The sequence below is a fragment of the Neoarius graeffei genome, chromosome 25 (genome assembly GCF_027579695.1).
Source record: "Neoarius graeffei isolate fNeoGra1 chromosome 25, fNeoGra1.pri, whole genome shotgun sequence".
Lineage (NCBI taxonomy): Eukaryota > Metazoa > Chordata > Actinopteri > Siluriformes > Ariidae > Neoarius > Neoarius graeffei.
The window spans coordinates 10,438,271-10,454,423 of record NC_083593.1 but is presented as its reverse complement, the minus strand read 5'-3'; the positions used below and the strand labels follow the sequence as shown (position 1 = coordinate 10,454,423).

Sequence of the window (16,153 nt, the reverse complement as noted above, 5' to 3'; positions counted from 1 at the left end):
CCATTTAAATAAAAGGAAGGCCTGTACACACAGGCCCATGTTGTAAATAAGCTGCTCAAAGCTTGAGCCATTACCTTTCTTCCTCCAGGGTGCCCACTCTTGTTTAGCCGAGAATTGCTGTGCATGCAAGAAAAGACAAAAAACAAGTTCATACAGAGACCACCCAATAGCTTTGTGTCATCCTTAAAGGCGCACAGTAAGTATCCTGATGAAAAGAAAGATACTTTTTGAAGCAGGTCTGAACAGGAGAGAATACACCCTCTTCCTTGTCACGACAGGTGTGCAGGTGTGTTCCGAATGGCTTGATGCTTGGCGTCAGACATGTTTGTTTGCCAGCGTAAAACATTAACGGATTCTTCCATTGATAAGACGCATACTAAAAATCTCTTTAAATATGCAATACTGTGGGGCGGCACGGTGGTGTAGTGGTTAGCGCTGTCGCCTCACAGCGAGAAGGTCCGGGTTCGAGCCCCGTGGCCGGCGAGGACCTTTCTGTGTGGAGTTTGCATGTTCTCCCCGTGTCCGCGTGGGTTTCCTCCGGGTGCTCCGGTTTCCCCCACAGTCCAAAGACATGCAGGTTAGGTTAACTGGTGACTCTAAACTGACCGTAGGTGTGAATGTGAGTGTGAATGGTTGTCTGTGTCTATGTGTCAGCCCTGTGATGACCTGGCGACTTGTCCAGGGTGTACCCCGCCTTTCGCCCGTAGATCCTGTTCTACAGGGTCGCAGGCAAGCTGGAGCCTATCCCAGCTGACTACGGGTGAAAGGCGGGGTACACCCTGGACAAGTCGCCAGGTCATCACAGGGCTGACACATAGACACAGACAACCATTCACACTCACATTCACACCTACGGTCAATTTAGAGTCACCAGTTAACCTAACCTGCATGTCTTTGGACTGTGGGGGAAACCGGAGCACCCGGAGGAAACCCACGCGGACACGGGGAGAACATGCAAACTCCGCACGGAAAGGCCCTCGCCGGCCACGGGGCTCGAACCCGGACCTTCTTGCTGTGAGACGACAGCGCTAACCGCTACACCACCGTGCCGCCCATTAATGTAGAAATCATAAAATAGAAATCTATAACAAAAAGTTTGTATGGGGAAAAACAAATCAAAACAGGGCACCTAAGACTTTTGCACAGTACTGTATAGAATATAATATATAACAACATGGTCTAAATATGGAATATATTTGGATAAAAGGTGTATTTATCGTTAATTTTCTGCAAAAGTGATCATGACAATCCTATTGAATTCACAGAATTACCACAGCAGCAGAGGTCCTATTTAGATTTTCCTCACTCGGACAAGACGAGACAGTTTTACAGGAAGCAAGACTTGCTGGTACAACTTGCATAAAGCATACCAAAGTTCAGCACCACCCATTTTACTCTGGTTCACAGACGCACACTAAGTCCCCAGTAATATATTGCACATGTTCGTACAAGTTCAATATTAACCTCATTAGAACACGGTAATTGATTCGTGTTTCCTGGGGCGTTACAGCAACAGAGAGATAAAACTCTCTGTATGACTAATACACTAAACGTTTAAAGCTTTAACTTTCAGTCCTAAACAAGTCATAATGTGTGCTAACAAATTCGAGGCCAGAGTAATAAGTAATATTTATATATACACACACACATACACACACACCTGTTCAAAAGTTTGGGGTCACTTTGAAATGTCCTTATTTTTGAAAGAAAAGCACTGTTCTTTTCAATGAAGATCACTTTAAACTAATCAGAAATCCACTCTATACATTGCTAATGTGCTAAATGACTATTCTAGCTGGTTTTTGGTGCAATATCTCCATAGGTGTATAGAGGCCCATTTCCAGCAACTCTCACTCCAGTGTTCTAATGGTACAATGTGTTTGCTCATTGCCTCAGAAGGCTAATGGATGATTAGAAAACCCTTGTACAATCATGTTAGCACAGCTGAAAACAGTTGCGCTCTTTAGAGAAGCTATAAAACTGACCTTCCTTTGAGCAGATTGAGTTTCTGGAGCATCACATTATTTTGTGGGGTCGATTAAATGCTCAAAATGGCCAGAAAAATGTCTCGACTATATTTTCTATTCATTTTACAACTTATGGTGGGAAATAAAAGTGTGACTTTTCATGGAAAACACAATTGTCTGGGTGACCCCAAACTTTTGAACGTGTGTGTGTATGTATATATTTTTTTATTTTTATATATATATATATAAAAAATTTATTTTACAGTGGGTGTTCATAAAAACCAAATATCGATTTAAATTTCACAGGAGATGGAGGTGTAGAATAGAGTACACCATTTCCACAAAGTGTACCCGTCTACCTCAGCTCAGTTTGTCTTTTCTTTCAGATGCGCTTTGTGAAACTTCAAAAATGTCAATTTTGCTTTTACGTTTGATTTTCTTGAACTGCAGTTTCCACATGTTGCAAACAAGCAACACAATCTTTGTAGGCGAAAGCCATCTATCTACGGGAGCATCAATACCGCAAATCACCTCCTCAGGCTATGAACGCTCTTTCAGCTTTTGCGTTGTCTAGCGCAGGCGGATTGGCGGTTGGACTGGATGAAAATGAAATGATCCCGGAAATGAAGATTGATGCCGATTTGCTGGAAATGAATAGTCTGTTGAATCACTGCACACTTAATTTAATAGTTTTTAAATCTTCGGTTTTGAAAACGCATCGTCTTTCTAAGAAAAAGGACTCGATCCAAGTGAAGTCACAAGTCATTGATACTGAAGTGGAAATCGAGTCGTATGTCGTGTGCATTATATATTTATTTCTATCCACATTCACTGGCTATGAGGAATCGCACGCTCTGACTGGCTACTCTACTACTAGGCCATCAGCTCATATACCATGAGTAGAGAAAAACAAAATGGCGGCGCGTGTTGCTGAACCGACTGAGGTGGGGGGGGGGGACCTTGAACACAAAACCCCCCAAAAAATACGGAATAAAAAAGTATTTGATGGCAAGACCGTCTCCTTTTTATTTTCCAAGAATTATTATAGCATTTTTCACAAATTGCTCCTGTCATTTCGCCAGCGTGTTTACATTCTAAGCGGAAATTATTGTATCGGACATTTTGTATATAAAAGTTCTTATTTATCAAATTTGAAAAAAAAAAAAAAAATGCTCTCTCTCAAAATCCAGTGACCGTGGATAGAATACAACAGTTATTCCACTAAATCTTGTCATACATCTTTTACTGTAGAAATGCCTCTGAGAAAGGCTGACTATCCTGGCAAAAAAAAAAAAAGAGCTAATGTTATAAATCTGCTGGGTTTTGCAGCAAAAGTTTGCTTAAAAGCATTTTTACAATATAACGTTAAAAATCTGCATGTGCTTTGACCTTATTTAGCGTCAAAGCTTGACGCTTCAGTATCTTAAAATCAGGGCTTTGAACCGGTTCAAGGAACGAAAACCGGGAGCTTTTTCTATTTCACATGGAACAGAAACGAAACCAGAAACTTTATGATTTTTTTATGTTCCGGAACAGAAACGCTTATTAAAAATAATGGTAACCGGTTAATACCGGTTTTTATTTCGTTCCTCAAAGTTTCCGTAGCCTACAAATAAAAAAGTCATTCTTCTCCTGCGCAAGTTTCTATGACCCGCTGGGTTCACTTCCTGTGTGACGTTCGCTGACTGAATGGAGAGAGCGGGAGGGTGGACTACTATCACGTCTCCACATCTTAAATAAGAGGTAAATATCGCAGTCTGTCTTTATTCAAAAATGTCAATTTCAAACACGATATCAATATATTTGTCCACGTTAATGAGAGGCTCGCGAACATTAAATGACGTTAACCTCTGTTAGCCTATCAATGCATAGGGCCTGACTAGCCTTTGGTAACACACTAAACGAATTATCTTTCATTTTTGGCACTTTTTCTGTTTGTGTAGATGGGAAGACATACTGAGAATCCAAATCGCCAACATTTGAAATAATAATTGTTTTGAATTATTTCTTGTCTTATTTAATGAAGGTTGTAATAGAATTAGCCTACATTTGGCTTAAGCTGGATGAGACAGAGACATAATTTTATAGCCATTTGTTAAACAGCTGACAGGGAACGTAATTAACCGCTCCGGGAACGAAATTTTTTTGTTCTAACCGGTTCGGGAACGTCTATTTAATGGTGGAACCCAAAACCGGAAACGTTAAAATTCCGTTTCTGTTCGGAACGAACCAATAGGAAAAAAAATTCTGGTTCAAAGCCCTGCTTAAAATGATCAAATCGTCGAACTGAAAACTACTCAAAGGGCGTTTAATTTAAGACCAAACTAAACTTGTGCTCCTGCTTTTCTGGATCAATTCCTCCCAAGAGCACTTACGGGGTTACTTCCTCAATCTAAAAACCGCTAAGGTCACTATGTGTACGTATCTTAATGAAACTATTGTGAATATTGTTTCAAGTATATCCTGTTATACGATCACAATAAAGCAAACAGAGTGGAGTTTGAGTGGAGAGTGAAGAAAGTGTCTTTAGACCTGTTGGATCTGCTGGATCTCTCTCATGGCTAAGCGGATGGAAGGGTAGAGACGGGGGACAGGTTTGCCTCTCTCTGCATCCTCGTCTCCTTTCTGCTCCATCTCGGCAGCGTCGATACACCTGTATCTGTCCGACACGCGCCTCAGGACAGGGGCTTTAGGAGCCTCCGGTTCTGGGTTCTGTCCCGGAGGCTGAAAGAGCCTCTGCATTTCGACATGCACGTGGTCCATATCTTTGTGGTTGTTCACTCTGGAGTCCGTGTTGCTGTCAGACAGACCCGGCCCTTGCAATGCCTTCAGCTCTTCATAGTCTGGGTCATGATCACACGTCTGTTTCAGAGGGAGACGAACAGACAGCGTTATCCATTATCTGCACCTGAACCATCAGCCTAATTAATCATCACCTCTGTCATTTTTCTAACTTCCCCGATAAATCAAAGTAAAAATACTTAAAAATATTGAATAAAATCATAACTCAATTCTCTACAGATTGTAGACTATGAATCTGTTCTTTCATATAACATTAAACTTCTCGGTCGATATTTTCCCCTTTCACCATTGTGGTATGTTTTTCTCCCCCATCTTTAATGCTCTCTGGAAATAAATCAAAAAGGTACAGTATATACCCCGAGGCATTCCCGCAGCCGAGCTTAAACAAAACCGCTTTACAACAGGACGTTCCCATTTCCAAGAAACAGGGTCTCCTTGTGCTAAACTGAAAGTAATATTATGCTCCAGCATCAATACATTAGGATTATTTATTATACTTGGACAATAGTATCAGAGGAAAATCAGGAACTCCTTGTCGTTTTGTTTAATTAGAAAGAGCACGTTGGAGCTTGTGTAATTGACTTTAAAGCCTGCAAAAACACCACTGGAAACTTTAACAAAAAGGTATCTATTATAGCGTTGGATTCTCATTGCCGTGACGAGCGACGGCTACTCACAGATTCTCTCTGATGACAGACGATTTATTAAAAAACTCTCTCTGTACAGCCGGCATGTTGAATTTGGACCATTTAATGAAGTACTAAGAGTTGGACGAGAGAACTATACATTATATATGGATGTAGATTTACACCAGTGCACGTGCATTTTCTACACGCATATTGAAACGTTTTCGAAAGTGAAACGCATGGTAGTTATCATTTTTAAAAAAAAAACAACCCAACAGCTATTATTAACAAGCTTTTAGAGTTATGAGGCCTTCCAGGGAGAGAGGGGGAAAAAAGCAAAAAAAAAAAAAACAGGATTTGAATGTTGCACTAGGCATGCTTTCTGTGCGTGTGAACACACCTTTCACCGTTATGTCTAAGGGCTAAGGCTACGTTTACATTAGACCGTATCTGTCTCGTTTTCTTCGCGGACGCACTGTCCGTTTACATTAACCCCCCTGAAAAAGCGGGGAAACGGGAATCCGCCAGCGTCCACGTATTCAATCTAGATCGTATCAGCTCCGGTGCTGTGTAAACATTGAGAATACGCGAATACGCTGTGCTGAGCTCTAGCTGGCGTCTCATTGGACAACGTCACTGTGACATCCACCTTCCTGATTCGCTGGCGTTGGTCATGTGACGCGACTGCTGAAAAACGGCGCAGACTTCCGCCTTGTATCACCTTTCATTAAAGAGTATAAAAGTATGAAAATACTGCAAATACTGATGCAAATACTGCCCATTGTGTAGTTATGATTGTCTTTAGGCTTGCCATCCTTCCACTTGCAAGTAATAAGTGATCTGCGCTGGGATCTCACACACAGCGGCTCAGTCCCGAATCGTGGCTTGTTCACTTCACTCGCGCGCTCTGTGAGCTGCGCAAGGCTGGAGTGCGCACCCTCCAGAGGGCACTCGCTGTTCAGGGCGGAGTGATTTGGAGCGCAGGATGCTTGCGGAGCCGAGCGTATCCGCGTATTGGTGTTGCTGTGTGCACGGCTAACGGTTTTAGTGTCAACGCGAATCGTTTTAAGAACGTTAATCTGATGATCCGCTGATTCGACGTAATGTAAACGTAGCCTAAGATTGTTGAGGCTATGCAACTTTTTCTCTGAATATTATTCAGACTAGTTATAAGGTGAAAAATAAGCTCAAGTTAAAGATGTAATAACCTCATTCTTAAATTCTGTAGGAACTTTTTTTTTCTTTGCATGTACATATTCACATCTTTCCTGCTGTAACTGATTTTTTTTCACGGCCCGGTTTCCATCAAATCCTGCGCTCTGATTGGCTGGTGAGCGGGTCCGTATCCTACGGTACGGACCCCAGTTACGGACCTCTGGCGACTCGCTCGTTCACAACAACAACAAACATAGTAGCGTTTTTTGTCAACATTTATCTTTTTTATAAGATTATCAAAAATCTTATTTGCCAGCATTTCTCAGGAGAATAGCATTAATTTTACAGCATGGATAGCGATAACGACAGTGTTCACGGCGAAAGTGAGTTTTACTACCCTGAGGAAGAAGAAATAAAACATTTCAGGAGAAAGCTAAAAACCTGCAACTGCTGCTAACGCCGAGCAAAAACATGGCTGAATCCTGAATGACTCAGTTTTGTATAAATAGGGAACTACATAGGCGGCAAAATGTAGTTGTTTTCCTGCCATGGAAGGGCACTTGTATACTGAGGAGGAAGCAATTTGCATTACAGCCGTGAATGAGGATTCAAAAACGGCGGCTCGGCTTTCCCTTTCGGGCGCTCTCGTTTTCTGTTAGAATTTGGTAAAGAAAAAAAAAAATTATTTACCAGCTTAAGGTCGGTCCGTATGGTGAAATACCGTGACCTCGGTCAGTACTTTCAAGACCTTGGTCACAGTATTTCACGATATGGACCTCCCAGCTGGTAAATAACACATGTATTGTGAGGATGATGGTTAGTATGTATGTAACAATTTCTAAAGGATGGAAATAAATATTAGGCTAATAACTAAAATAGTCCTTTTAACAGAAATTAAAAAGTTAATTAAAAAATAGGCCTTTTCGTAATAAACTTTATGAACATTTGTACTACCTCCATCTGCTTCTCTTTTCTTTAGCTTTCGGTAATCTGTATAAAGAGCTCAGAGTTCTTGGTAACTCTATTTGTCATCACTTGCACAACAGCTCTTTATTTTAAATCTGTCTTTTGTGCATTTTTACTGCATTAGAGCAGTGTTACTTCAACCTATGGTAAAGTCACATGTATCCAGTGCTTAATTTGTGAAGTGGGAGGTCCGGCGACTCAAAAAAAAAAAAAGGCGGGGGTGGTGGTTTACTATAACTTTACACACACACACGCTTACTGTGTGTAAAAAAAATATATATATAATAATAATAATAATAATAATAATAATAATAATAATATCTGACATTATGATCTTAGAAAACGCTTTAGTGACGAACAGTTACAGACAGTAATATGTCGTGATATGTTATAAAATATTTTTTATTAGGCTATATATTAAATTATATATTAAATTTATCTTCTAAAATAACAGACTGTACTCCTATCACAACCGGTTTATTTCACCATTGGAGATCAGATCACACAAGACATGAGTTAAATGACTCATTTTTATTTAAAAGCAGTGCCAGCGGGACTTCGTGGCTCAGGTGGGTAAGGCGCCATACCATAAATCCGGGAACCCGGGTTCGATTCCGACCTGTGGTCATTTTCCGAGCCCTCCCTGTTTTTCTCCTGCTCATTAAAAGCAGTGCCAGCAAACATAAGTGCAATCAATTCAAGTAATAGTTAAGAAATAAAGGGTTTACAAAACACGTTGGAGAATTCATTTTAAAAATTTTACTAAGCTTTCTTGTTTTTTTGCCATTTTTTCCGCAGCACAAGCTAACGGCTACAAAAAACCCGGTGTGCTATTGAGCGGAAGTGTACACCCCGTGTCCCCCCCCCTTTCGCAGATTTTGTGGATGTCATAGGAGAGAAATCAACAACAGATATCAAAATCAAAACCGAACACTAAACAAATTTTTATTTACTTATTTAATTTATTGTTTGATTTTTTTTCCCTTTGTGATGGTCACAGAGGTGATCTGATCCATTTAAATAGCTGCCGGAACACCGAATGAAATGAAAATAGCTGCCGGATCCGACAACGGAGGTTACGGATCTTGTTCCGTCATGTTCCAGCTCAAATTAAGCTCTGCATGTATCCCTGCTATTTAAATAATACTGGCTGGCTTTTTTCATGGTATAGCAGATATGTTCCATTCAGCTAGCATGATACTGAACTCATCTTCAACTTGTTCAGTATCGTGCTAACTGAATGGAATATATCTGATATACTACTAAAAAAAGCCAGCCATTATTATTATTCCTTTCGGGTATTCAACGAGTCTTTTTCAAAATTCTCTCAATCGTCCGTATTTAGCAAAGCAAACCTGGTGGCCATGTTTGTTTATAAATCGTCAGAGTTGCTCGCTAGTGCAGAAGTTTTACATCTCCAACATGCCTCTTTTCCAGTTTTTACGATGTCCGCTGGTATGTTTTTGTCTCGTAAACATGCGTGAAGAATATCTAATGAAGTTTTGGTAGCCTTTTGGGTGTTCAATGCGCGTTTCTCTTTCCCGGTGAACAAAGAAATGCTTTTGTGCACAGAAAACCCTCATCAGATATCCGCATCAGTTCTGATGGGTGACATCATGCTGTCTTGACAACCATGCAATATCGTAAACCATGTTCAACGCTCATTCTCCATTGCGTAGTGACGTAATACATGTAGAATATGCGATATGCTAACAATATTGCATGCCATCAAACCAAATGAATGAAAGCTGTTCAAAGGGAATAGACCATGTTTTTATTCCATTGAAAAAAAGTGTCCTATGTGTATAATAATAAATGTACATCATTGCGCGCTCTGCTGTCTAAACACCACAATTATAGCTTGGAAAGCGCAAGAGATTATGCAGCCTGATCTTTTTTTTTTTTAAATTGAATTGATTCGAATCATAAATTTGTATCACAATTCATCATTGCACGATACATCACATTCTGAGTGGTTAGTATACCCAACAATCATTTGCCCTCTTAGGGGATGAATTCAGTTCATCCAGTGCAATTCCTCTGAATCCAGAAGCCTGTAACATCCCATACAAGTTCAGCCAGTGACTCCTTAACCCATAAAAGTGAACAAGGCAAGAATATGGCATGGTATATCACGTCATCTTTGATGTGTAAAAACGTAACTCGCCTGTCCACACGGCTCAGCGAGGCGCTCCATAAACGGCTTGATTCCCACTTGTGTGTGATATTGGACCAGATCAAGCAGGGAGGCGTGTGCCCGGTCCTCGCCAAGGATCACATACTTCCCGTTACTCTGCATCTCAATCATGTAGTGACGAAGTCGGTCAGCTCCCCTGCGTTTCAGAATCAGCAGCGTTAGGAAACAGTCGGTTTAAATGACATGACACTTTCAAGAGATCAGAATTGCTGCATTTCTCCCACTACACGAACTCTATCGCTTGCGATCTGTTGTTTTGTGGATGTGTGTGCATCAGACACAAGCGATACTAGCACTGTGACCTTTCACCTGGAGAAATCCCTGACGAAGTGCACCTGATGCCTAGCCTAGCGGCCAAAAATATTTTTGCCTACGAGTGGGTCTAGCCTCGCACCATATCAACAAAACACCCCGGGCATCAAATCGTGCCCGCCAATCACAACGCAAGGTTTTTGTTTGGATTCTTTGGGCGGGCTTTTGCAGGAGTGACGACAAAGCTGTGCGACGCTGGAGAAAGCGCAACAGGAAAGATGGCTACGGCTAGTGAACAGCACGCGTTTGACTCCACTTTGGAATCAGTTTTAGAAGAATTAGACTTGGAGTTTTCGTTGAAACATGAGCAGGAAGAGGCTCTCCGCTCATTCCTTTTCAAGAAGGACGTTTTCGCTGTTTTGCCGACCGGCTATGGCAAAAGTCTGATCTACCAGCTGGCTCCGCTCGTAGCCAAAAGGATGGGGCTAGTTTGTGCAGTACGAAGAATTAATAAACAGCTTTGAAACATTACTTTTTGATTGTTTCTTATTTTCCCGTTATTTTAAATTTAAGGGAAATTATTTCACCAAACACCACTAAATAAAAACTCTCAAAAACAGTTTAAGCAAACCCTTGAAAAACACTTGGAAAAAAATGTGTATGTGGTACAGACTCCAAACTTGTGGTCATTATCTCCAAACTTCTTAATATCTAGAACCTGTTTATTAATTAATACGCATTTTGAAAAATTATTTAATTTCAAGGCCTCCCCCACTGCTTTCTGTCGCTCTGACTACGTCACAGTCACTGTTGCGCTGATTGGTCAGAGCGTTGGCCTATACGCACAGAGACAGTTTGAAAGACAGCGGTTTGTTCCTCCTACCCGCTTCGGAAATGTCTACGGATCGAGGCCAGACTAAATATTCACATTTAGTCTGGCTTGCCAGGCTACCTGATGCCCCAAATTTCTCTCTCGTGGACATGAATGCGAGAGCAGTCTATCTTTCAAATGGAAACAAGATATGGAGGAAGGACTGTTTGAGAAGACAGGCAGTCAGAATTGCCTGTTCTGCAAAGAGAACTGGAGCTACAGTGCTAAACCTGCAGCCGTTTTTATACTTTGCGTCACCAGGTATCGTTTATTTTTGTTCTTCCTGACAACCGGTTTTTTACACGACGATTTTCTATAGGCGCTATAACAAAAAAAAAAATTTTTTTGCCCTTGCCTTCCTCTCACACAAATATATGGATAATAAACTAGATTCCGGGATCTGCTGCACATGACATCATACGAATTTAATTTCCTCTGGGACTCTTACTGGTTGTTGCTCTGTGTTACATGTCGTTCTTCCTAATTGCCGTAGCGGTGCTCACACTAAGGTTCTTCTCCAAGAATTTCAAACACGCTTGAAAATATCTGAGCATCTCTAAGGTGTTAAAGCGTACGCTACCATTCAAAAGTTTGGGGTCACCCAGACAATTCTGTGTTTTCCATGAAAAGTCACACTTTTATTTACCACTGTAAGTTGTAAAATGTATAGAAAATATAGTCGAGACATTTTTCTGGCCGTTTTGAGCATTTAATCGACCCCACAAATGCGATGCTCCACAAACTCAATCTGCTCAAAGGAAGGTCAGTTTTATAGCTTCTCTAAAGAGCTCAACTGTTTTCAGCTGTGCTAACATGATTGTACAAGGGTTTTCTAATCATCCCTTAGCCTTCTGAGGCAATGAGCAAACACATTGTACCATTAGAACACTGGAGTGAGAGTTGCTGGAAATGGGCCTCTATACACCTATGGAGATATTGCACCGAAAACCAGCTAGAATAGTCATTTACCACATTAGCAATGTATAGAGTGGATTTCTGATTAGTTTAAAGTGATCTTCATTGAAAAGAACAGTGCTTTTCTTTCAAAAATAAGGACATTTCAAAGTGACCCCAAACTTTTGAACGGTAGTGTAAAGGCCTCTGCATGCTCTTGCGACAAGGCTTTCGCAGATAGCTTTTTGCAGACAGTTGTAATTTATCGTTGAGCGGGGAGTAATAGGCGTGCGCGATGTTATTCACCGCCACAACGCAAGGGGGCGCGAAGTCGCTAGGAGTAGTTGGTGGGTGTGGTTAGTGGAGTGTTTATCCTCCGGTTACTTATAATGACTAGAACTGGAGTCGTATAGATGTCCGTACTTCCTCACTTCCTCGATCAACCGCTCTTCGTGCTGCTCCAGCTTCGCTCGTGTTTTTAAAAATGGCGGCCGTGAAAACAAACCAAACCGGGAAAGTAGGGAAGCGGAAGTGCGTGTACAGCGGATGTAGAGTGGACCAATCAGAGCCCTCTTGTCTGCGAGGCTTCTGCGGTGGTCACAATTTTTGGGAGGTGCGCGCAGAGCGTCTGCGAAGGTGGGGGGGGCTACGTAGACACTGTCTGCGACGCCATCTGCGAGGACTGGGTTGTCGGCATAAATTGGCCTTAACTCCGTGGGCTGTTAAAAACATAAAAACGCGCTCCGTCACAGTAGTTCACCTGTACGTAAGTGTATATCCTTCTCGACTTTGTCCCACTCGAATCAAAAAGCAGCCAAGAGGCTTGTCAGTCAACAGATCCTCAGCTTGCCTAAAGGAGGAAAAAACAAACAAAAACCATGAGGCCCCAACCAGTGTCTTTGGTCTGAAGATCAGTAGAAGACAAACTCTAAAACGCCCAATCTTCTCTCCAAGGTCAATAAACAAACCTCCGCGTGATCATGCCATGGAACCAGCAAGGGAAAGTGCCGTTTTTGGCCACTTTGCGGGCCTGTGTTTCTTTGAACCAGCGAATGGTGTTTCTCCTCTTCTTCCTTTTCTCATTGGCCCACTCATCATCCACCTCCTGAGCCAGAAGAGTCATCAAATCACTGTTCTCATGTAGGTCGTTATCAAATGGCATTGCCTGTACAACACAGATGTTCAAGAAAATTCAGGGTTAAACGATGGACGTACAGGTGAATTAATAACTATCACTGGCTGCTTTTACATCCAGAGACTTGATGAATTCAACACACAGTTAAAAAGCTTTTACACACACACGACATGAAATCTGAGCAACATTCAGGGTCAACACTGTGAGAACAAAGAAGGGTAAGCGTCACAAGGGCCAGCGTTAACCAGGTGTTTAAAAATCACCTTGATTTTGTTCGTCACAGCTGTTTAATGTTGATCTTCAACCATGAAGTCTCAACAAAATATACTCAAGACGTCAAAAAGCAGTGTCGGTATGTTTTAATTTGCTTCGGCACAATTGCAGTGCCAAAGTCATTGCCATCTTGACTGAACATGAGAATTTACCGAATAATACAGGCAAGAAGTGATCTTTTGATCTGAAACATGGAGATGTAGCATAGTTTTACTAAAACCTGATTTCTCCCCAAAACATTAATACCTCCGCCAAGGGGATTATGTTTTCAGTGTCGGACTCTAAGCAGGACTGTGCGAAACCTGCTGACCCGATTTTCATGAAACTTGGTGGAAGGGTACAACGTGGATCAAGGAAGAACCCGTTAGATTTTGGAGCAGGTCCGAGTCATGGGACAGAGCCACAAATTTATTTTCTCTTTCGCCAACGTTGCAAGATTTGCCATACACCTTAAAGTCCAGTAGATGGCAGTAAAGTTCAATAGTGATGAGAAACAGCCAGTGCAAAAATACATGAACACCAGTATTAATAATCCTAATAGTTTTGGAAATAAAACTGGTTGCGGGTGCAGATTTGCCTATCGTAGGGAAAAAAAAAAAGTCAACAACAAGAGCCCTTGGTGGAGGTCTGTGCTCTCCGAGTGCCCTTCTAGTTTTAACAACTTTAATCACACGTACACTTGTGAAATTTCTCTTTGCATTTAACCCATCTGAAGCAAGCACACACACGTACCCATACTACAGCGCCTGGGGAGCAGTTGGGGGTTAGACACCTTGCTCAAGGGCATTTCAGCCCAAGGCCGCCCCCATGTTAACCTAACCCGCAGGTCTTTAGACTGTGGAGGAAACTCACACAGACATGGACAGAACATGCAAACGCCACACAGAAAGGCCCCTGGGCTCAGAACCTTCTTGCTGTGAGGCGACAGTGCTAACCACTACACCACCGTGCTGCACGGTTACAATTAAAGTTGTGTCATGCCTGACCCGGAAGGAATCTCTCATCTCCCTGCTTCTCCATGCAGAAATTTTTAAAAGTCCTTGATATTCTTAGGTTTGTGCATGTGGCCAATTCAGACCACAAATCGAAACCTCATGGCAGATGCAACCAGGCTGAAATATCCTGCCACGATTCATGATCTCATCATGCATAGTCTGTTTATCACAAAACATACAGATAACCAAAACGTTTGATGTTGGTCGAATGTAACCACAACACACAATGCCAGTCGGCGACTCGGTGAGGTTTGCGAAGGATAGCTTGTTGTTATACAAGTAGTGTTAAACACAACAGTCACAAAAATGAACGAAACCAGTACCAGTAACAACTACTTTACTATTATTCAACAAATATACCGTAGATATAGAACAGGCATCACCAAATGGCGGACCTTGGTCCGGATCCAGTGATGGTTCTGTCCGGAATTGTGACCAATGGTAAATTCACAAGATTAAGTAATTTTCATGAAGCATTATTTTGGACGGTCATGGCTATTGACAGCGGGCGCTGCTACTCCAGTTAATACGACAACAGCTTCACTCAGGTGGGGTTTACATTAGACCGTATCAGCGGATCATCAGATTAACGTTTTTAAAAACGATTAGCGTGCACACAGCAACGCCAATACACGATTCGCCTGCACACAGCAACACCAATACACGGATACGCTAATCACATGACTAATTCGGCACGCAAGTTGAAATGTGTCAGTGCGGCTCATTGCTTCCTCCTCAGCGGCTGCTCTCCAAATCACTCCGCCCTGAACAGCGAGTGCCCTCTGGAGGGTGCGCACTCCGGCCCTGCGCAGCTCACAGAGCGCGCGAGTGTAGTGCACGAGCAGTGATTCGGGACTGAGCCGCTGTGCGCAAGTCACTTACCACTTGCAAGTGGAAGGATGGCAAGCCTAAAGACCATCATAACTACACAATGGGCAGTATTTGCATCAGTATTTGCAGTATTTTCATACTTTTATACTCTTTAATGAAAGGTGATACAAGGCGGAAGTCCGCGCCGTTTTTCAGCAGTCGCGTCACATGACCAACGCCAGCGAATCAGGAAGGTGGATGTCACAGTGACGTTGTCCAATGACGACGCCAGCTAGAGCTCAGCACAGCGTATCTGCGTATTCTCAATGTTTACACAGCACCGGATCACACACGATCTGGATTGAATACGTGGACCCTGGCGGATTCCCGTTTCCCGGCGGTTTAATGTAAACGGACAGTGCATCCGCGAAGAAAACGAGACAGATACGGTCTAATGTAAACTTGGCCTCAGTTGAGCCAATAAAATCGTTAGTTTACCCAGCGCACCACAGCAGAGCAACAAGCAGAGAGGAAGAGAGTTCAGTTCAGAGACAACCGACCGAGACAACATGGCTTGCTCCAAAAGGCGGCGGAAAGTAGACAAGGAAAATCGTTGTTTTAAAGATGAATGGACGGAGAAATATATGTTCATTCTTCCGGCGAGCAGTTCAAAACCGGTGCGCCTCATATGCTCCGAAAACGTGGCATTAATTAAAAGCGGCAACGTGAAGCGCCGCTACGAAACGAAGCACAGCTCTTTTGAGCAAAGTTATCCCCTGAAGTCCGAGCTCAGGGCACGCAAAATAACCCAACTGCAAGCACAGTATGACAGGTCTACCCGACTCATCACACATACATTTACAGCCCAGCAACGTGCAAACGAATGTTCCTTAAAAGTAGCGTGGATTTTGGGGCAACATAAACACATTGGAGTGTGTTCCCTGGTCTAATCAAAGTAGCACTGCACACCTTGACTATGTTTGGATCGACTTACAGCTGAGAGTCAGCTTTTTCCACTATGAACATTGTCAAAACCAAGTACCGTTCTAGGCTCAACAATGAACACCTACATATCTGCATGAGAATGGCACTCCAACCAAGATTTAAATTACTGGCAGGTCAGCCACATGCCCGTTTTTCTCATTAAGAAGAGTAAAAGAAGAATTAAAAGAGAAAAGTTCAAAGAAAAATGTTCTGTTTGGGGCGTCAT

At 42.3% G+C, this 16,153-nt stretch overlaps 1 protein-coding gene across 1 annotated transcript in view; it reads right to left on the bottom strand.

The window, feature by feature from the left end:
• LOC132873824 (myosin-IIIb) overlaps nucleotides 1–16,153 on the bottom strand; it is an 89,426-nt gene that overhangs the window by 7,552 nt on the left and 65,721 nt on the right. The window contains exons 25-29 of the mRNA XM_060909624.1: nucleotides 12,699–12,895; nucleotides 12,491–12,580; nucleotides 9,684–9,849; nucleotides 4,500–4,829; nucleotides 75–117 (exon numbers count right to left, since the gene is read on the bottom strand). Of these exons, the coding sequence (XP_060765607.1) occupies nucleotides 75–117; nucleotides 4,500–4,829; nucleotides 9,684–9,849; nucleotides 12,491–12,580; nucleotides 12,699–12,895 (826 nt within the window). The remainder of the gene's footprint in view (nucleotides 1–74; nucleotides 118–4,499; nucleotides 4,830–9,683; nucleotides 9,850–12,490; nucleotides 12,581–12,698; nucleotides 12,896–16,153) is intronic.